Source organism: Dendropsophus ebraccatus, chromosome 3, assembly GCF_027789765.1.
Source record: "Dendropsophus ebraccatus isolate aDenEbr1 chromosome 3, aDenEbr1.pat, whole genome shotgun sequence".
Taxonomy (NCBI): Eukaryota; Metazoa; Chordata; class Amphibia; order Anura; family Hylidae; genus Dendropsophus; species Dendropsophus ebraccatus.
The window spans coordinates 69,688,166-69,711,933 of record NC_091456.1 but is presented as its reverse complement, the minus strand read 5'-3'; the positions used below and the strand labels follow the sequence as shown (position 1 = coordinate 69,711,933).

The 23,768-nt window shown below is 44.2% G+C and overlaps 1 protein-coding gene across 1 annotated transcript in view; it reads left to right on the top strand.

Moving 5' to 3' along the window:
• TTC39B (tetratricopeptide repeat domain 39B) overlaps window positions 1-23,768 on the top strand; it is a 93,910-nt gene that overhangs the window by 28,654 nt on the left and 41,488 nt on the right. Inside the window, exon 2 of the mRNA XM_069961980.1 lies at window positions 18,852-18,886. Within this exon, the coding sequence (XP_069818081.1) occupies window positions 18,852-18,886 (35 nt within the window). The remainder of the gene's footprint in view (window positions 1-18,851; window positions 18,887-23,768) is intronic.

Below are 23,768 nucleotides of genomic sequence, written 5' to 3'. Positions count from 1 at the left end.
CTGCTGCGATTTTGTCTGCAGCCCGCCCCATTAACCCCCTGGCTGCCAGACATTATACATTACCGGGTCACCGTTCCTGTTTGCTTCGGGGCTCCCGGTGTCTTCACGGCCCGCCCGGCCAATCATTTGCTGGGCGGGACGTGCCTGGAGCCGCCGAAGCAAGCAGGAGCCGGGATCAGGTAATGTATACTGTATCCTGGCCGCCCCCCTGCAGCTCCGATCGCCCGCAGCATTGCCCCCGGCCGCACGATTGCCCCCGGCCGATCGCCCCCAGCTGCACAATCGCCCGCAGCCCCTCCGCTAGGCGATCGTGCGGTCGAGGGCTGTAGGCGATCGTGCGGCCGGGGGCTGGTGGCAATGGTGCGGCTGGGGGCAATGGTGCGTGGTGCGGCTGGGGGCAATGGTGTGGCCGGGGGCAATCGGGGCTGCAGGGGGCCAGGCAGGATATACATTACCTGATCTCTGCTCCTGCTTGCTTCAGCTACTCCCGGCACGTTCCGCCCGGCCAATCAGTGCGCTGCCCCGCCGCAGTGCACTGATTGGCCGGGAGGGGCGTGAAGACATCGGGAGCCCCGGAGCAAGCAGGAACGGGGACCCGGTAATGTATAATGTCTGGCGGCCGGGGGATTAATGGGGCGGGCTGCAGACAAAATCGCAGCAGGGATGTACATCTCTGCTGCGATTTTGTCTTCCATTGAAAGAATAGGGGCCGGATCCGCAGCGAGTCTTGCTGCAAATACGCAGCAAGGGGACTCGCTGCGGATCCGGCTAGTGGGTTTGTACCCTTAAGCTGATTTTGAGAGTAGATGACAGTTTAGCAGGAAAGGGGAAGTGGGACTAAAAAAGCATTGTTGTCTGATAACGTATTACAAAATTTTTTGAACTCACTAGTACTATTAATCTATGCAGCATTTGCCAAAACCAACGTGTCTGTTTAAATGTAGCAAACGCACCAGAAAAAAAGGCAGCTACATATAGTACAACGGGTCCTGCAGAAACAAAGAGTGACTGAATGAATCCTAGTAGCATGTGTCAGCTAGCAAAACATACTTGATATGTCCTATGGCTATTTTTATATGTCGGCCAACTACGCAAAACGGAAGTGAAGGTCATTTTGGCAATGATGCGTTCCTAAGCGTGTACACATTACACTTACTGAATGTAAAAATAGGAATCATAAAATGGCTAGAAGAACATGTTTATAAGTGCAATAATTGTTGAGGCATGTGCACTGCCAAGGCTGTGGAGTCGGTTGGAGTCTGTTTTACTGAAGCCAACTAAATAAAAAAAAAAAAAGATATTATTAATAGTAAATAAAATAATTAGCCAGAGCAATCACATGATAAAAAGCCTGATGTAACTGGTTTACGACAGTGTTATATAGTCAATGCAAAAAAAAATAAAAAATTTTCAGCAGCACAAGAAGAAAAAAGAGGTTATGGGTGCAAGTCTCACCAAACCGGACTCAGGTTCGTGTGGAATGTTCAAGAAGATGTAGAAGACCACTTCCAAAAAGAATATCCACTTTATTCACACCAATGCAACGTTTCGGCTCTTTCTCAAGCAGTGATCACTGCTTGAGAAAGGCTACACACATAGAGCCAAAACGTACATACATACATACAGTGGGGGAAAAAAGTATTTAGTCAGTCGCCAATAGTGCAAATTCTCCCACTTAAAAAGATGAGAGGCGTCTGTAATTTACATCATAGGTAGACCTCAACTATGAGAGACAAAATGAGAAAACAAATCCCGAAAATCACATTGTCTGATTTTGTAAGAATTTATTTGCACATTATGGTGGAAAAATAAGTGTTCGGTCACCTCAAACAATCAAGATTTCTGGCTCTCACAGACCTGTAACTTCTTTAAGAGTCTCCTCTTTCCTCTACTCCATTACTTGTAGTAATGGCACCTGTTTAAACTTGTTATCAGTATAAAAAGACACCTGTGCACACCCTCAAACAGTCAGACTCCAAACTCCACTATGGTGAAGACAAAGTGCTGTCAAAGGACACCAGAAGCAAAATTGTAGCCCTGCAACAGGCTGGGAAGACTGAATCTGCAATAGGCAACCAGCTTTGAGTGAAGAAATCAACTGTGGGAGCAATAATTAGAAAATGGAGGACATACAAGACCACTGATAATCTCCCTCGATCTGGGGCTCCACGCAAAATCTCACCCCGTGGGGTCAAAATGATCACAAGAGCGGTAAGCAAAAATCCCAGAAACACGCGGGGGGACCTAGTGAATGAACTGCAGAGAGCTGGGACCAATGTAACAAAGCCTACCATCAGTAACACACTACGCCGCCAGGGACTCAGATCCTGCAGTGCCAGACGTGTCCCACTGCTTAAGCCAGTACATGTCCGGTCCCGTCTGAAGTTTGCTAGAGAGCATTTGGATGATCCAGAAGAGTATTGGGAGAATTGTGAGGGTAGTTCTATGTTTTTATACTTTTATATTGAGAAATTATATTTTCCTTTAAACGGACGAGCAATGCTTATGCAATTTAAGATGGTGCCTGTATCTTGCCAAGTATGCCTGAGAGCTGATACAATAGTAACAAGATGTGAGGCATAACAAAGGAGCTGCTGTGATCACGAAGAGAACATTTCAGAATACAGCTGCTGTGATCACGAAGAGAACATTTCAGAATACAGCGAGGGACAACACAGTCGGATACAAGATAGATATGCTTACTATCTGCTTTAAACACGCCCTTTCTTTGCACTGTGTGTAAACTATTACTTTCTCAATAAACCTCAGTGCCGTGTGATGATCCCAAGGGCTAACACTGCAGGGACTGAGATTGAAGCTGAATTTTGCGTCAGAGTCTTTCTTAGTGTGCGCGCACCTGCCTGAATGATTTGGAGCAAGTGACTGACCATTATTAAAGTGACCCCTGTCCTTGGCGGGAGTCACGACCCCGTCAGAATGTCCTATAGTCTGATGAAACCAAAGTGGAACTGTTTGTTAGAAACACAACTTGTCATGTTTGGAGGAAAAAGAATACTGAGTTGCATCCATCAAACACCATACCTACTGTAAAGCATGGGGGTGGAAACATGCTGTTTCTCTGCAAAGGGGCCGGGACCGGGTACATGAAAGAATGAATGGGGCCATGTATCATGAGATTTTGAGTGCAAACCTCCTTCCATCAGCAAGGGCACTGAAGATGAAACGTGGCTGGGTCTTTCAATATGACAATGATCCAAAGCACACCGCCAGGGCAATAAAGGAGTGGCTTCGTAAGAAGCATTTCAAGGTCCTGAAGTGGCCTAGCCAGTCTCCAGATCTCAACCCTATAGAAAACCTTTGGAGGGAGTTGAAAGTCCATGTTGCCAAGCGACAGCCCCAAAACATCACTGCTCTAGAGGAGATCTGCATGGAGGAATGGGCCAACATACCGACAACGGTGTGTGTGCCAACCTTGTGAAAACTTGCAGAAAACGTTTGACCTCTGTCATTGCCAACAAAGGATATATAACAAAGTATGGAGATGAAATTTTGTTACTGACCAAATACTTATTTTCCACCATAATTTGCAAATAAATTCTTACAAAATCAGACAATGTGATTTTCTGGATTTGTTTTCTCATTTTGTCTCCCATAGTTGAGGTCTACCTATGATGTAAATTACAGACGCCTCTCAACTTTTTAAGTGGGAGAACTTGCCTTATTGGTGACTGACTAAATGCTTTTTTTCCCCACTCTGTGTGTGTAATAAATAAATATATATGAGCCTTTTGAGGTGATCAAGCTGGACTCTGTGTGGGGAAAATATAGTATTCAGTCAGGTTCCGTGCAATGTTTTAATGTCATTAGTCCTGATATACTAGAGCCAATCCAGCTGTAAAGTATTGGGAATTGCAACTGTTTTCTCGCATTGCGACTACAACAAAATTTGCATTAGTTTGGCAGGAAAATCTAGCAATTTGCTGAAAGTGGAGTTGCTTCTGGATTCCCCCGTATATTTATTTATTTTTTCACGTAAAAAGTCTGATTTTTGCCATAAGCATTTTCACCAAAAGAGAGCTGTTGGAAATATTCACATTTTATTTTTTTTAAAAAAAGGGTGACTCTGGAATCTACGTGAGCATACAGTATATCCATTTACAAGTGCAGAGGTTTGTCTGCTCTAGATAAAAATTTTCCCAGAATTTTTGTAGAAAGGTGGCCAGTCTCTTGACTATATGCCAAAAACTTTGTGATCAGATGGAAAGATAGATATAATATATTTTATATATTTTTTTTTTTCCCTAAATGTTTCTTCTGTGTATTCCTACACCACACCTAAGGTCTACGTGATTTCTTGATGTAGACAGCACTAACAGTCTATGCATGTCGATTTTATAGAGGTGTCAAGAATGCACGTTGAAAAGACATGTGTATGCATGACAACATTTTTTTCTTTTTTTTTTTTTTTTTTTTATTAGTGGTTCTAGCATTGTTCATACTCTGATATTATTATACATGTTAGAACATATATATCTTACCTTCCTCCCTTCCTGTTTTTTTAAAACAGTGATTTATGTTCCATTCAATTTCAAGCGTCAACTGAATGTTTTAAATAAGCCTAACATAATTACCAATCATAATGTTTTTCAGCGATCATTCGTTTAAGTTGGTATGATGTTTGTCCTAGTAGAAACGGAAACTTCTAGTTTTTACAGTCAGCTTGTTCTGATGGACATAATGATGCCCCAAAGGGAGCTAGGAATGTATCCTCGATAAGCAGCAGGGAGAGGGAGTCACATTTTGGCTATTAACCCCTTTTATCATGTACAGTGGCTGGGAGTTTTATGTTGCAGACTGATGAATTGTATTAATGTTCAAAAGGTAGTAGCACAGTTTATTAATAGACCAGATTTTAAACCAGTTAGCTGTTTCTGTATGCCCTGGACTATCGGTACAGAGGGTCAAAAAAATAGAGAATAATAGTAATTGTTCCAAGGTATACAGAGGCATTAATAAACAAATTTGTATATACAACTCCAGCCTTCAAAACGGTTGACAGGGTAATGGACGGAGGACATTCATTGAGAACCACCCCCTTGTCAAGCCTTTCTATCACATCCTCTCACATAGCATTGAGTTTCTCAGATAAGCATATGGAATAAAAGGAGAGGACTACGGGAAAAATCTATTTTTTAATGTGTTATTACATAGCAAAGTTAGACAAATTCCTAATGTACACTTATTATGGGAAATGCACATTATAGTGCTATTTCCTTCAATTTAGGCTCTAAAAGAAAAAAAAGTTGACGTCACACCTTGTCAATATACCTGTAGGGTCCAGCTGGGGGCACAGTAAATTTAAAAGTGTAGATGTCAATGTAGAAAGTATGTGTAGCGGAATCATCCTCTCTCCCACCACCCCTGCTGCAGATAAGGAGCGCTCACCGTGCTGTGTGGCACTGGGCACCACAAGGGGGAGGGGGGGGGGGGGGTTAGGTGAGCGCACGGGCACCAGGGAGCATGGGGCGGGAGATGCACGGGCAACACGGGGAGGGGGGCGTTGAGGATTCCACTACATATACTTTCTTCATAGACTTTTATGCTTTTGCATATACTCCTGCATATACTGCATTGCCAGCTGGACCTTTCAAGTATATAGATGGGGTCATTAGCTCACTTTTTTAGAGAAATTAAAGCCTACCTGATCTACTAAATTAAGGGAAATAGCACTACATGTGCATTGTCCATATTTAGGAAATTATCTGACTTTGCTTATGTAATAACACATTAAAAAATAGATTTTTCCCGGAGTTCTCCCTTAACACAGCTTATCGCTAGGTCCACCTACAAGGACTGCTGCTTCCACTGGGCCGCTAGATGAATTCTTGCTGCAAGCAGATTGTGTTGAGTTTTTAGTCTAAAGTAACCTTTGGGGATTTATCACCCAAGAGGCGAATAGTGGACCCTTTTTAGTTCTCTTCAATAATAGACAAACTCTATAGTTCCTTTTTTGCAAAAGCACCTCAGAAGTAAAGGGGGGGGGGGGCACAGAAAAGTATGCAAAGTGTGTGTGTGTGTGTGGGGGGGGGGGGGGTTCATGTTTCCCAGAAAGCTTGTGAGTTGCTGACTGGTGAGTACTTATACACGCTACCTGTGCAGTCAGCAGATAATACAATACAATAAACAGGGCTGTGAGCCGTTTGTCTCCATTCACTGTTTATCAGTGGCAACCTGTAACTGCATCTCTGCTGCTATAAGGAGAGCTGAGCTGCTCTCTGTAGTGCTGGTGACTAATAAGCAATGCTAACATTTTTACAAGGATTGTGAGGCATGAATGACAAAAAAATGATTTAGTTCCTGCAGGGTGGCAATTCACAAAGCACTGTAAAATATGGGGGGGGGGGGGGGTGTAAGGGAATGTACACACTGAAGGGAAAGCTGGACTCTGAAAAAAATAGGAGTCTGAGGAAATACCTAACAGACTTCTAAAGAGTTAAGCATGTAAAATAACTTGTGCGTAGGTTGGGACATGTTCTATGAGGGAGAAGGAACCATGTAAATGCCTCCCGTGGGGCTGCCATCTTGCCTGAGCGGTTTATGAATATCTACTGGAAAAAAAAAAAAGAATCATGTAAAGCAGCTTTTTTGTTTAGAGTACCGTATTTTTCGGACTATAAGGCGCACTTACAATTTCTTAGAAAATCATAGTATTTTAAGTGCGCCTTATAGTCCAGTGCGCCTTATATATGGACTGGGACAGCTCCGGCCTCCATGGCGCAGATAGGCTGCTGAGCTCACGTCTCCCCGCCACACAGCGCAGCGCTCCCTCACCTGGACTCCCGGCCCATGGCTCCGCTGGCCTGTCCGGCTGTCCTTCTCTCCCGCTGTACCGCTCTCACGTTGTAGTGCTGTCCCGCTCTCCCTGCTCTCCGCAGCCCGGATACAGGCTCAGGCATAGGCTTCAGGCATAGACTTTCATTCGATAGCGCCACCTAGTGTCCGGAGGTTATAGAGCAACACTGTACTGTACTGAGGCTCCTAACTATGGTGGCCACAATGCTCCATGCAGAAGTCTGGTGCGCCTTATAGTCCGGTGCGCCTTATATATGAACCTGGATGGCTTAGCAGGCTAAAATTGAAGGTGCGCCTTATAGTCCGAAAAATACGGTACTCGTATTAAATACAAAAGGGCAAATTATAACACACACACACACACACACACACACACACACACACACACACACACACACACACACACACACACACATATATATACATATATATATATATATATATATATATATATATATATATTTATAGAGGAAAAAAAAAACTATTTAAAACAAAATGATGAAGACAAATGATGCCACAATGGTGATGACAAAGGAGTTGTCTGAGGACATCAGAACCGCTATTAGCAAACACAAGTCATCTCCAAAGACCTTTGTATCCCAGTTTCAACAGTGCGCAATGTTATTTGGAAGTTTGCCAGCATGGAATTGTCCCTGGAAAGAGGAAAATTGAGAAGAGATGACTTGGAAAGATTTCAGAATTAATTTATAATAGAGAGAGGAAAATGTAAAAAAAAATTTAAAAAAATCTGTAAAATTACAAAGAATATCAGTGAGCCCCCAGCCTTAGTGGGCTGGGGAGTGACCGTCCCCTCCCCCCCAATTTTGTTATTGATCTGTAACCCTGGTTTAGAAAACTGACAATGGGGAAAAAATTTATGTTAATAAACTTCCCTGGTGGTCTTTAGCAGTGAAAGGGTTAATGCATTGAACAGTTGAAAGTATACTGAAATGACTAGGCCACTTTAACACTCTACATGACAAACAGTGTATCCACATATACCCAGATCTGCTGCATCTTGCACACCAAGATTTGCTATATAAAAATACACACCTAGATTCACATTTGTGTCCGGCAGCAAAAGGAGGACTGTGCAGCTATAACTTGCTGCACAGATTATTTAGCAGTTGGGCACAGCGCTAAGCACTTGTGTCCGACCGTTAGGGAAACAGTCAGGGCAGTCTGACCATGTCAGGCAGCCCTGTCTGCGGAATTCAAGACGCAGACACTTGGCCATTTTGCGGCCACATAAAAGCCGATATTTTAAAACAACCACTGTGATTCCAAAACTGTGTTGTTTGGCAGCAAAATGACGGCCATCCAAAAGAGTCAAGAGGGCAAAAAAAGATCCATAGTTGTGGCCAAAAAGGGCTTATAAAGCAAAAAATACAGTATAATTTTCCCCTTTTAAGTGTGTATGTAAATTATATTTATTTTCCATTCATGGGATTAAAGGAGAAGTCCGGCCAAAACTATTTTTTAATATGTTATTACTTACGGAAAGTTAGACAAATTTCTAATGTACATTAATTATGGGAAATGCACATATATGGCTATTTCCCTTAATTTAGTAGATCAGGGAGACTTCAGATTCTCTAAAAAGAGATGGCGTCACGAACCGGGGGTGTAATTACAATGGATCGCCTGCAGGGGCGCACTATTACAATGGATCGCCTGCAGGGGCGCACTATATATAGATGTCAATGAGTACCATTGACTTCTATATATAGTGCGCCCCTGCTGGACACTCCATTGAAATTACAATGGATATGTATGTACATGTAATACAGTATACAGTGTTTTTGATTGATTACATTTATGGAATACTTTGGGGAGCAAGTGTCCTTCAGTACATAACAGTAAGCACACCGCCACCGAACGCCCGCCGCTACCGAACGCCTGCCGAACCGCCGCTCTGGACTACGCTCAACTACTACTCTCATCAGAGAGAGTAGTAGCTGGGTTCTATCGCCGCTGCCGCCGCCGCTGATGGGCGCAGGAGGAGCCGCTCATCACTCTGCAGCTATCATCCCCCTCCGCTCTCCTCCTCTGGCCAAACTTTACTCTATGTGATCGCTGAATCCCCGCCGGCGCCGCTCTCCGATAACACATGCCGGCTCCCGGTGCTTCCTGGTGTCTCCGGCCGGCAGGCGTGATCGGAGAGCGGCGCCGGCGGGGATTCAGCGATCACATAGAGTAAAGTTTCGCCGTAGGAGGAGGGGGGAGCGGAGGGGGAGGAGGGGGGAGCGGAGGGGGATGATAGCTGCAGAGTAATGAGCGGCTCCTCCTGCGCCCATCAGCAGCAGCTACATCGGTAGCGGCAATAGAACCCAGCTACTACTCTCTCTGATGAGAGTAGTAGTTGAGTGTAGTCCAGAGCGGCGGTTTGGTGGCGGCGTGCTTACTGTTTGATTACATTTATGGAATACTTTGGGGAGCAAGGACACTTGCTCCCCAAAGTATTCCATAAATGTATTCAATCAAAAACACTGTATACTGTATTACATGTACATACACATCCATTGTAATCTCAATGGAGTGTCCAGCAGGGGCGCACTATATATAGAAGTCAATGGTACTCATTTACTTCTATATATAGTGCGCCCCTGCAGGCGATCCATTGTAATTACACCCCAGGTTCGTGACGTCATCTCTCTTTAGAGAATTTGAAGTCTCCCTTATCTACTAAATTAAGAGAAATAGCCATATATGTGCATTTCCCATAATTAATGTGCATTAGAAATTTGTCTAACTTTCCGTAAGTAATAACATGTTAAAAAAGTTTGGGCCGGAGTTGTCCTTTAATGTTATATTTTAATACTTTAGACATTTCCTGATGTGATCTCCTGATACCAATAATATTATTTAGTGTAGATATGTTATACAGTTTAGATATTTTTCATTTGAACAATATGAGAAGGTTGATTTGAATTCTTATGGGAATTTTTTTTTTAATGTTCTTAAAACCTATATCCCCCATAAAACTTTTACATATTCTAGGTATATTTCACAAAGATACTATATCTAACATTTATAATGTCTGTCTGTTTTACTGCAGACAGCGATGTGCTTCAGCTTGCTGAATTGCCCTTATTGATTACCTTAGTGCTGTAACAAAATGTACTCCTATGACCTTGGAGAAGTTAGTCAAGTCCAAACCAGTACAACACACAGAATCAATCTCAACAGAATATGCTACAAGGTTTTATAATAATAATAATAATAATAATAATAATAATAATAATAATAAATATCAAACTCAAATAAGAACAGTTGTACAAATTTAAAAAGGAAATAAAAACCCTATACTTGCTCTCATCGGTCACCTGTCTGTGTCACCCCCACTGCGCTGCACTTCCTTCTGTTTGCAAATCAACGGCTGGGGCAGGACACTCCCTGTGGCCACCGATTGGCTGATCGGGGGGGGTCTTTCTGCACACTGGCACAAAGTGCAGCACAGCAACAGGGACTGAAACAGACAATGATGTGTGAGTGATAAGGGTCCATTTACACAGAAAGATTATCTGACAAAATTTGAGGCCAAAGCCAGGAATGGATTTAAAAAGAGGAGAAATCTCAGGCTTTCCTTTATGACCTGATCTCTGTTTATAGTCTGTTCCTGGCTTTGGCTTCAAATCTTTGGCAGATAATCTGTCAGATAATCTTTCTGCGTGAATGGACCCTAAATATAGGTGCACCCTAAGCACAGTTAAACCAGACAAAATAGCACTGCAAGCTTTGCTATTGCATTTTTAAGGAGTTTATATAGGAATTTTTGTCAAACTGTGGCCCTCGAGCTATTTCACAATAACAATTTCCATCATGCCTGGATAGCCAAAGCTTTTATTGTCTAGGCATAATGGGAGCTGTTTGACAACCCTGATATAGAATTTCTTGCTGTTTAATTTTTAAGGTAGTGTGTAATAGTGGCTTCTTAATCTCCAATGCAGATGTGAAGATGGGATTAAGTCTTTTCTCTAAGGGTAGCTTCACACTAACTGTAACTGATCCACAGCAGATTTCATGAAATCCGCTGTGAATTCCTTAACTGTCACTTTCAATAGCATTACATACTCGCAGCGGAATTGTCATCTCGCTGTGAGTATGTAAAAGACAGCCCCCTTAACCCCTATGGCCTAGAGCACACATTACCGGGTTCGCAATGATAAACTTAGAGGAAGTATCGTCAGGTACGTCCTCTTTAATCTGATCCACAGATAGAACGGCGCCGTCACGGGGAAGCCGGTGCCGTGGTCCGTATTTTATTTACGCGGCACGGTTCCTTGTACGGCGCCGTTCTATGCGCGGGTACCGGGGCCGAAGCACAGGAGGCGGGCCGGCCCGACCCCAGTGAGAGGGAATTCCCTCCCCTTTATGACGTGGCTCTGTTAGAATCAATGAAGCCGCATCATACAGGGGTAGGCCGGCCCGCCTCCTGTGCTTCAGCCCCGGGCCCGGTACTCGTGCATAGAACGGCGCCGTGCACGGGAACTGGGCCGCAGTCCTAAAAACGGACTGCGGCACTGGCTCTCCCGTGACGGCGCCGTTCTATCTGTGGGTCAGATTAAGCAGAATGTACCTTATAGTACATCTGCTTTAATTTTCCCCCGCCGTTTGCCGTGCGCATCAGAAATGTGATAATGTAATTGTTTGGGTGATTACGCAGCCATACCAAAGACCCCTTTCTATTGACATGTCAATTCTTTCGGCGGACAGCGGAATTGGCGTATGTCATAGGATACGAAGGGGTTAAAGGGAATCTGTTACTAGGTTTATTATGTCCTGAGGGCAGTATAAAACAGTGAGAGAGACCCTGTGACTCATTACATCTTTTCATGCAGCAGATCTCACAAAGTCAGCATTTACTTCTGCAAAGCAAACCGAGCTCACAGCTGAACCCCCTGGTCCTGATTGATGGCTTATATACGCAGTATACAGTGTTGCACTAACAGGCATAATACACTGCACTAGAGTACTAATACTGCAGAGAAAATGCCTAATCCTCGTCTGATCGTGTCTTTTGAGCCTGCTTTAAAATTTATCGACATTGGCTGCACATCTTCCTATGTAAACAGGGTTATGTGTGGCTGGTAATGATAAAGGGAAACTGACAGCACAGATATAGTTTCCTGATCACAAACAGTGTATACCTACCCTCCACGCTGCTTGTGAATCACACCCGGTTCTCCTGTCCGCCGGCTGTATCGTCAGGCCCTGCCTCCTCAGAATAACTGACAGTTTGAACCTAAATATACAGCGGCTGGACGGGAGAGCTGGAAAACAGGATCAGTGCAGTGCGTATGGTAAGTATACACTGTGATCCGGAAACTGACAGCATAGATATATACATATCTGTGCTGTCCGTTCCAAGGGCTGCACGAACGATACATAGGATTGTTCGGAAAGCCCAGCTGCACAGTTTGTCATGCTGATCTCACAAATTGATTAGTGTAAAAGGACTCTCTTACACTAAAGGGTGCCTTTACACAGAGAGATTTATCTGACAGATTTGGATTTAAAAAAAATCTCAGTTTTACCATTTTATGACTGGTTTTCTGTTTATAGTCTGTTCCTAGCTTTGGCTTCAAAAGTCTGTCAGATAAATCTGTGTAAAGACACCCTAAGGGTGCCTTCACACACACCGGATCTGCAGTGAATTGGCAATGAAATCCGCTGCGGATCCATTGCCAGGTCTTTCCTATGAGAATACATACAGCAGGACTGACATTCCCCTGCAAATATGTACGTTAACCCCCCCCATCGCTGCGGATCCGCTGTGTGTGAAGGCACCCTTACCCTTCAAGTTCCCTAGATCCGTAATCAACCATCTGTAGGATATGCTGGAGAAACAAGTCAGATCTATTGCAGAGTCTACCACACAATGTACAAGATTTAAAGGACCTTCTTGATGCCAGAAAGTACAGGACATATTCACAGGTCTTATGAAATCTTACGCTTACTAGAGTGATAATTGTTTGGGACAGCGGTTTGGTAATCTAAAAAGATGCTTAGATTTGTTGTTATGTAATGGTTCTCAGAAGAGCTTACTGACAAGCTGTAACTCACTAGATATCTTATCTCCCCTGAAATCAATATAGTAGACTTACACCTCTGTTTCCTCAACAGTATCGGCGTTCAAGTTAAGCCCTGCAGCAGTAAAAACCCTTTAAAATTTATCTTTTGGAAACTATTTAATAAGTTGTTAAGCCTTCGAGGTATTCTGTTTGCTCTTGGGGGGAAAATGAAAATTGGAAACAAACACGCAACGATTGTATAATTATGATACTTAACACCTTGAAGTGTTATCTCGCTTATTTTGCAGATTTTAAATAATTTAGAAATTCCTTTTTTTTCCCAGGTATCTTATCTTATTGAAGTGAACACAGCCTTATGCACACATCTACGTGTCAGTTAAAGTTTTTACTTTTCTGTAACAGGAGCAGAAAGAACATCACTGACTTATGGGGGTCTATTGATATCCGTTTTAACAAGCAGAATAGCGCTGCTTGCTGCACTAATCCTTCCGCCAAATGAGCCTTAAAATAGGAATATCCGTCTTCAGAGAATTGTAGTACCAACATGAACTAATTTAAAGTAACAAATAGTGGTAGACTGACAGTGTTTTATAAATTGTCAAAAATATTTATTTAGTAAAGGAATTTATAAATATATATTGCAAAGGTAGCTCATTGATCACTGGGATGAGAAGACAGAATTAGCAGATGGGTAGGAATAGGCCGGTCATAAGGTATTATGTACCTATTATGCTCTGCCAATACGCTAGGAGCCGCAAGGATAGGGTGTCCCTTGCACTAAGGAGGAGTAACCCTAAGCTTTGTGACAATCAGTCTCACTGTCTGATTGTCCAGTCTTTCACATAGGTAGAGGTGCACCTCAATATGTGGAGACACAGGGATGCACCATACTTCTACCACTGGCATCGGAGGGGTCTTTACAACATTTTCTATCACAGGTTCTCCAGTCTGGGCCGCAATCAAGCTTTTTTTTTAAACCAACAGCAGAGATCTGATAACTTGTTTAATATATAGTCAGTGCCAAACATATATACTGTCACCTACAAATCCATGACCATACACACGCAGTACATAATTCCGTTTCCTTGCATATAATTGCAAAAGATTCAGCACTCCGAGATTATCCAATGACAAAATGCTATGTTTTAAATCCCTGATGAATCCGGCAATTAACCCTTTGAGGACCAGGCCCAAAATGACCCAGTGGACCGCGCAAATTTTGATCTTAGTGCTTTAGTTTTTCCCTCCTCCCCTTCTAAGAGCTCCAGCACTCTGTTTCCTATCTACAGGCCATGTAAGTGCTTGTTTTTTACAGGAATAGTTGTACTGTGTAATGGCGTCATTCATTTTACCATAACATGTATGATGGAATTCCAAATATATTATTTATGAAGATATAAATAGGTGAAATCGTCAAAAAGAATGCAATATGGTAACGTTTGGGGGGCTCCTGTGTCTACGTAATGCAGTATATGGTAACAGCGACATGACACTATTATTCTATAGGTCAGTCTGAACACAACCATATGCAGGTTACACAGATTCTCTAATGTTATATATGTATTTTTTTTATGAAATCCTTTTTTTTGGCAATTAAATATTAATAAAATGGGCCTATTGTGACGCTTATAACGGTTTTATTTTTTCACCTACGGGGCTGTATGGGGTGTAATTTTTTCCGCCATGATCTCTAGTTTTTATTAATACCATATTTGTGAAGATCGGACGTTTTGATCACTTTTTATTGATTTTTTTAAATATATAATGTAACATAAAATCGGTAATCCGCGCACTTTTTCACCTCTTTTCGTGTACGCCGTTTACAGTTTGCAATAACGCTTATATTTTAATAGATCGGACAATTACGCACGCTACGGTATATTATATGTTTATCTATTTATTTATTTTTATATGTTTCATTTATATAATGGGAAAGGGGGGTGATTTAGACTTTTATTGGGGGAGGGGTTTTGGGGTAGTGTAATAGTGTTTTGAACTTTTTTTTTTACACATTTGAAGTCCCTTTGGGGGACTTTTACATCCAGTACTTTGATTTTTACACTGATGAATGCTATGCCATAGGCATAGCATTGATCAGTGTTATCGGCGATCTGCTCATTGAGCCTGCCTGTGCAGGCTCAGTGTAGCAGATCGCCGATCGGACCGCACGGAGGCAGGTAAGAGACCTCCGGCAGTCCGTTTCAACGATCGGGACTCCCCCAGTCACTTACACTTGAACGCCGCGGTCGCGCCGCGATTGCGGAGTTTAAGGGGTTAACGACACGCGGCAGCGCGATCGCTGCAGCGTGTCATTACCGGTGAGGTCCCGGCTGCTGATTGCAGCCGGCCCCCACCTGCTATGAAGCGCGCTCCGGAGCGGAGCGCGCTTCATAGCGGGAAAAACACCCAGGACGTAAGGTTACGTCATGGGTCGTCTGGGGACAGACTTCCATGACGTAACCCTACGTCCAGGGTCGTCTAGGGGTTAATACTCTAGGGGGAAACAGGTCGGATGACAAGTGGTTGATCACTATCTATTGAGAGATTGCAGCCTTTTGGATCCCCAAAAGAGTGCACAGTTCATATATGCATTTGTTTTATTTCTACCTAGCAGAACTAATATTTTTAATCTCTGCTTATGTGAAAGACTGGACAATCAGACCTTCGAGACTGATTGTCACAAAGCTTAGGGTTACTGGGTGCAGGGGAGGCCCTATCCTTGCAGCTCCTAGCATATATGCAGGGCATAAGTACATTTGCCTTATGACCAGCCCATTCCTACCCAAGTCTGTATTCTGTCTTATACCCGCATCTTATTTGTCTTATTTGCACTGTATATAAATGCTTGCACTAAATAAATATTTTTGAGAATTTATAAGATACTTTCAGTCTACCACTGTTTGTTTACTCTAAATTGGTTTGTGAACAGCGCCTAAGAAAGGTTTGGGCAAATATTTGGATACTAGAATAGTGAGTAGATGTCTTGTTACTATTTTTCAGTTGGGTACATAAGTACTGTTGCCGCTTCTTGATTACATATCTTGAATGTATGGAAACCAGCCTGTGGCTTGTGTATGTTTAGGTTTTATCACATTAGTTTTAGCTGTATGGCTTATTGCCTAATTAAGTTGTGTATAGGCAGTGTATTTTGTGCACTGTGGCTAAAGACTGCTCTTTAAGTAAGTTTATAAAGTACAATAAAATGTAGATGAACTGGTTTCCACTGGTATTGTGTGTGTTACAGGGAGGAAAGGTTCCTCTTTCCTGTCCTTTTTAAGAGGAGGATCCAGATGCAATGCATTTTTGTAACACTGAAGTCAATGGCAACCCATAGGTCTATGCTACCGAAACATCATATGGAATATTTAAAGCGTAACTGTCATTTCAGAGTAATTTTTCTGAAAATAATAAATATCAACCGTACAAGCGACTTTAAAAAAACTCTGTAATAATAGGTTTTATTTAGCAAAAGAGTTTCCCTCTGTACTGAAAAAGCACTTTTCACAGGGATTTCTGTGTCCATTATGTGGCTATGGAGAGGGGAGGGGCTGAGAGGAGTGAGCACGGAGGAGTCCTGCACAGCACAACACCCTGCAATCTTCTCTCAGCAAGTTCCTAGATAAGCACTGACCTCTGAATCCAGCGTTTTAGGTGCCCAGACAGTCTACAAACAGCTGACCTTCATGTCTCTTCCTGCTCCCTCATCTCCCTCGGCCCCTCCCCCTTCCATAGGATATAATGGGCACAGCAGAATCCGTCTTCACTGGCTTCTCTATAATGAAGACGAATTTGGCTGATAATGCACAGATAAGAAATGGGGGAGGGGAGGCTGGGAAATTGCTTTTTGAGTACAGAAAGAGGCTTTCTTGCCTAATAAAACCTATTACAGTGGTACGTCGATTCTCAAACTCCTTGGAACTCAAATTTTGCAGCGAAATCCGCTGCGGATCCAGTACTGTGAAGCTGAATGGGTCCCATACACGCAGCGGATCCGCTGCCTGTATGGGACCCGGCCCCTTTAACTCCCCCCGCCGCCGCCCACAGCTCTGACCCTGAGCATACATTACCTGCTCTGCGGCTGTGTGAGACTCCCGACTCCCCTCACTCCCCATCAGCCAATCAGTGCTGCCGTGCACTGATTGGCTGATGAGGAGCGAGAGGAGCCAGGAGCGTCAAACACAGCATTATTTTGGGTTATATCAATTCTCCTGCACCAACAACAACAGCTCACCCTGTGTATCCATACTGTTAAAGTCAATGGGCACACTATAAAACAGTATGGGCATCATGTTGCATCCTGTTTAAGGGAACAATGACATGTACTGTGTTTACTGTAAATTTGGCACTGGAGGTTTAAAGAAGTATTCCGCCTAAAAGCTAAAAAATAAAATCGTCCCAAACCTCGTGGTCTTACTCACCAGGTCCCCCTGTGTATTTTGAGCCATCTCCCGTCTTTCTAGCTGCCACCGTTACAAGCCTTTTTGAAAGCTGGTCTATATCCAAGATGGCACTGGCCAGGAAACTGTATTTCCCATCATGCAGTGCTTCTCCCTGATTGGTTCGTTAACCTTAGCTTTCTTTCCTGCCCAGTTACCAGCGGTGACAGATTCCCTTTAATCTTGAAAACAGAAAACTGTATCTTTTTAAACAGGATGCAAATATGTAATGTGAAGGGGGTCTAAGTGTATTCCCATGATAGTAGCCAGGCCCATTATCTGTGTAGGAAAGGATTTCTCTAGTGCAGGGCTTTTCAAACTTATTGCTTTCAGCCTTACCAGGCGAGTCATGTTGATGCTGTGGCCTCACTAACAAACACATACTACTACACAACGTCTGATATCTGTGTAGTGCGCATAATATCCCAAATCTGTGCCAAATCGGCTAAAAAAAAAGGTGCTCCACCTATATAACCAAACACCGCACTGCACTAATACATAGAGCTTCACATGTTTAACCTAACACCACGGTGCACCAATACATACTGCTCCACCTGTAAACAGGCACCACAGTGCAGCACTCCTGTCCCCGTAACCCACCCCTCTACTCACCTGGCTCTCTTAAAGGGATACTCCAGTGGGGGGACACTTTTTTGCTGGGACCGGGGAGGAGGTGGCCGAGGGAAAAGACGTCCACTCACCTCCCCGGTTCCAGCGGCGGGTTCTGCATTGCGGCGCTCCGGTGGCCGGTTCCTGGCTGCTTCCAGGTCTCTGACGCGGGCCCGAGACGTGACTTCTCAGGTCCGCTCGGCCACTCAGTGAAGGAGGCGGGATCCGTTTCAAGTCTGCTCAGGTCTCGCCTCTGTCACGGGACCTGAGCGGACCTGAGACGTATCGTCTCTGGCCCGTGTCAGACACCTGGAGGCGGCCGGGAAACGGCCACCGGGGCACCGCGATGTGGGACCTGCCGCTGGAATCGGGGAGGTGAGTGGACGTCAGCCACCTCCTCCCCAGTCCCAGCAAAAAAGTGCCCCCCTGCTGGAGTACCCCTTTAACCTCCTCTTCTACCTGTGGCAGCTACTCTCTCTTCTCCTTGCCCCATACCCCCCACACCACTTATACATTACCCTTGAGGTTCTTGAGCATCTTTTGTGCTCCTTCAGTTCTTATATAGGTTTCACTACCTGGGAGATCATGGTCATGTGATCATGACATCATCGCAGGTCTTTAAACCTCCTATTTGTGCAGTGCCTACACTGATGATGCAGGGTTGTCGCGAGCTGTCATTAATGTAGTCTCTGCTTTAGAGCCAGTGCTGTGTGCTGATGTCAGGCACAGGCAGGGACGCTTCTTCTCACCAGTGAGGCGCACCTTACAGTTTGAGAATTGCTGCTTTAGTGTTTGTCTATTCAGTGGAATAGACAACCTAAGATCTGCCCTTGGTGGTGCCACATTGATGGCATACTTTTCATGAAGCATTGTGTTGTTGTTTTTTTTGTTTTGTTTTTTGTTAACGTATGTTGATGTTGGTTATTAATTATGTGTCTCTTTTATATGTTTCTTTTAGGAAAGCTTTGAAGATGCCTATGAAAATATCCCAGTGTAAGTATGATTAAAATGTGCTCCTGTTAACTGAATATTCACACCTGTCCTTCAACACATTAAAGGAGAACTCCGGACAGGGATACCTTCCCCCCCCTCCCCCCAAAGCTGCCAGGGAGGGGAGTGGGGGGGTGGCAAAAAAAATAACATGCACTTACCTCCCCAGCTCCAGTGCTGGTGCCCACTTTGTCACTTCCTGGTCTGGGAGGAGAATTGGGGCATGACATGTCAGGCCTGCTCAGCCAGTCAGTGGCACCACTACAGTCTGACTGGCTGAGCAGGCCTGCCACATCACTTTTCAAGTCTCTCAGACCATGAAGAGGCCGGGTATTGGAAGTGCAGTATGCGGGCACCAGCACTGGATCCGGGGAGGTAGGTGCGTCTTGTGGGGTTTTTTTTTAATCTACCCCATCCCTAGCAGTTGTGAAAAAGTGTCCATGCCAGGAGTTCTTCTTTAAAGGGGTAGTGCGGCGCTAAACAATTTATTCACTAAATAACACACATTACAAAGTTATACAACTATGTAATGTATGTTATGTTAGTTAATGGCCCCCTTCCCCGTGTTTCCCCCCCACGCTAGACCCGGAAGTGTAGTGCTCTATACCCACCTGATTCGTGTCGACCCCCGTCCGCCATCTTGTGACAATGATGTCCTCTTCGGGAGGCCGGCCGGACCGCACCAGCCCTCCTTCATGACACTGCCGCCCCCCCCCCCTTTGCGGTGTCATCAGCTGCTCAGCCGCGAGCACAGTTATGCTTAGCCAATTTGCGGCTGAGCAGCTGATGATGCCGCAGAGGGGGGCCGGCACGAGGGTCAGTCAGAGCGGTTCAGCCGGCCTCCCAAAGATGGCATCATTGTCCCAAGATGGTGGATGGGGGTCGACACAAATCAGGTGAGTATAGAGCACGGGGAAGGGGGCCATTTACAAACATAACATACATTACAAAATTGTATAACTTTGTAATTTGTGTTATTTAGTGAATAATTGTTTAGCGCCGCACTACCCCTTTAAGTTTTCTCTTTGAAGACATAACATTGATGTGTGACCCCACTTTTAAAACTGAAAATTAGGGGTCTGATACTATAATGGCTTTCAATATGAGCAATAACCAACTAATAAGAAAAAAAAATCAGACACACTTTTCATTTGTACTGTACTTGCCTTTAGAATTAGCTTTATCAGTTGAGTTCTAGGCTCGTGTGGACTAGTCTGTGTGTATAGTGACTGGGCTAGATGAGTACTACTATATATTTAAGTGCATGATCAATACATACAGCTTCATTGTCCTGGATCAAAGATTAAGGGCTCAAGTTTAAGGGGTGTTCTCATCTCCCCCTTTTCAGCTCAGGACTGTTGCGCCCTGCTCTCACTTTCTGGTTCAGGTACTGAGCTGAATGAGCTTGGCACTGTTGTGTATCCATCGGACATTATTGAATATAAGAAAAGGGAGGGCACCACAAAAATACCAGAAAAGAACAGGGGTGCTACAGTACTGAACACTGGACTATGACTGTAAAAAGGAGAAAAGAAAGTACTGGACCAGCACACCCAAAGAGTAATGTATCAAAAAATAAGTTTATTAAAGTACAGACACAAACATAAAAACATTTAAAAAACAAATGCAAATAGTGCATACCATGATAAGTCGCACTAAAACCATTGTCCACAAAATGAAAGCACGTAAGCTACCTAGATCCCACAATAAGGATGGAGAAAGTAATAGGTTGCTATATATAGAGGCAAAGTGCAGATACCTTGCTATTTTTTGCACTATCTGCACTTTGCCTCTATATATAGCAACCTATTACTTTCTCCATCCTTATTGTGGGATCTAGGTAGCTTACGTGCTTTCATTTTGTGGACAATGGTTTTAGTGCGACTTATCACGGTATGCACTATTTGCATTTGTTTTTTAAATGTTTTTATGTTTGTGTCTGTACTTTAATAAACTTATTTTTTGATACATTACTCTTTGGGTGTGCTGGTCCAGTACTTTCTTTTCTCCTTTTTACAGTCATAGTCCATCGGACATTACACACCACTTTAAAGGGGACTAGTGGCCTCTCCTGGTCTTAATAAATGCTTTTATTCGAAATGATATAAGTATTTTGCATTGTGTTTTCTTATAGCTCTGTGCTGTTTATATTTTATTTCTACTAAAATGTATGACTTAATTGCCAATTGGGTGTTATACATTAGGAGCGTGCCCCAGGATTGTCAAAGCTGACCGTACCACAAAGGGTAGGGACACCCCCAGCTGATAACACCCAGTTGACCATTTTGTTTGCTGTTTATTTAGACATATCTAGTAGGAAAAGATAAAAGGTACAAAGGCTATAAACATTTTTTTTATCCAAAATAGTTATTTACTAAAACACAGGTTATGAGAAGCCACAGGTCTTCTTTCCTTGTTTTATAGTGAATATTTTTTTGTTGTCTGTGTAAATGACTGTATGAAGGTATGTTCACACACAGTGAAATTAAAGCAAAATATGGTCGTATTTTCAATGTAACTAGATTTGCATTTCCAGGAAAGTACATAGTGCTTGAAAAGAGCGCCCCTTTAACAGTGACTTCCCTTCAAGAGAAGCTTTAACCCTTGATACCCTCCCTTTAAGAACCACTTTGGTACAGTCCCTTTAAGAGCAACTTTGGCACAGTCCCTTTAAGAGCAACTTTGGTACAGTCCCTTAGGGTTCAAACCCACTTGCCGGATCTGCAGCGAGTCTCCTTGCTGCGTTTTTGCAGCGAGACTCGCTGCAGATCCCAGCCCTATACTTTCATTAGCAGAGAAACTCGCAGCAGGGATGTACATCCCTGCTGCGATTTTGTCTGCAGCCCTCCCCATTAACCCCCTAGCCGCCGGACATTATACATTACCGGGTCCCCGTACCTGCTTGCTTCGGGGCTCCCGGTGTCTTCACGGCCCGCCCGGCCAATCAGTGCGCTGCGACAGGGCAGCGCACTGATTGGCCGGGCGGAACGTGCCGGGAGCCGCTGAAGCAAGCAGGAGCCGGGATCAGGTAATGTATATCCTGCCCGCCCCCCTGCAGCCCCGATCGCCCCCAGCCCCCGGCCGCATGATCGTCCCCCGCACCCCCCCCCCCCCCGCCGCACGATCGCCCCCGGCCACACGATCGCCCCCCGCAGCCCCCGGCCACACGATCGCCCCCGCAGCCCCCGACCGCACAAAATCCCCCAGCCCCCAGCCGCACGATCGCCACCTTCCCCCCCCTTCCAGCATTGATTGCTCCCCTGCAGCTCCGAACGCGGGGCCGCGGGAGGATTTTGTGCGGCCGGGGGCTGCGGGGGGCGATCGTGTGGCCGGGACTGGGGGATTTTGTGCGGCCGGGGGCTGCGGGGGGCGATCAGTGCTGCTGAGGGGGTGATCGGGGCAGCAGGGGGCGGCCAGACTATACATTACCGGGTCCCGAAGCAAGCAGGAGCGGGGACCCGGTAATGTATAATGTCCGGCGGCTAGGGGGTTAATGGGGAGGGCTGCAGACAAAATGGCAGCAGGGATGTACATCCCTGCTGCAAGTTTCTCTGCTAATGAAAGTATAGGGCTGGGATCTGCAGCGAGTCTCGCTGCAAAAATGCAGCAAGGAGACTCGCTGCAGATCCGGCAAGTGGGTTTGAACCCTTAAGGAGCAACTTTGGTGCCAACGCTTTGAGTGACCTATATATTGTCCCTTTAAGACAAGCTTAAGTACTGTCCCTTTAAAAGAAACTTGGGTACCATCCTTTGAAAACCAGCTTAAGTACTGACCCTTTAAGAGCGACTTGGGTACCGTCCCTTTATGAGCGGCCTGGGTGCCGTCCCTTTATGAGCGGCTTGGGTACCACCCCTTTAAGAGCGGCTTGGGTACAGTCCCTGCTACATGGCTAGCTCAGCTCTGCTACTTTACTGACTGAACTCTGTCATGGTAACCAAGCAATGATCTTTACCATTATAAGTAGCAATCTTACTCATGTCAGTGAGACAAAATCAAGGACCTTCCATCTTCTACATCTTCTATTGGCCAATAGTGGACATGTGACTGTGTGGATGGTTTGAGGCACAGACTGACAAGACATTAGAAATCTTATTGGCTGCTATATTTCAGCTATTTGCATATGTGCTGTGATTGTCTGTTAGCGTTTAGAGTGTGGCCATTATTTCCAATAGAACATTATTTCCTATGGGAAATTAGGGGTCTTTAAATTAATTTTTTTTTAAAAACAACAAATTCGATCGGAACCAAAAATAGCTAGCACACCTGTCATCCCCGAGGGCTTCGAAATGCAGTTTGAACGGAGCCTGTGCGCAAAGCGGTTCGGGCTGTATTAATCGCAGAAGAATGGCTAGAAGAAGAAGAAACTGAAGAAGAATACGGATTACAATATAGTGCTTTTTCAAGCACTATAATAATGCCCTCCGTTGTATTCTGTGGTGAATTGACCATCAATGCACACACAGGCTATGTTCCCACACAGTATTTTTACTCAGTATTTTGCAACCAAAACCAGGAGTGGATTGAAAACACAGAGAGGCTATGTTCACACATGTTTTGAAATAACGACAATTATTTGCCATTAAATGGCGCCCGTTCACTAAATTTCAACAGTGTGTGAACATAGCATTTCTGTGTTTTTAAATCCACCGGTTTTGGTTGCAAAATACTAAGCAAAAATACTGTGCGGAAACATAGCAACGGTATACAATACCTGCCGTAATTAATTACAACAATCAAAATAATGCTCATTATTTACATCCTGTTTTTTTTAACCTGCTTACACATTTTGTTTTATTTTCGCTCAAATTGATGTCCGTATTTTATTAGTAGCTCACATGTTGTATAGGTCTTATTTTAGTCCGTTTATTTAGCCAAAAGGAGTGG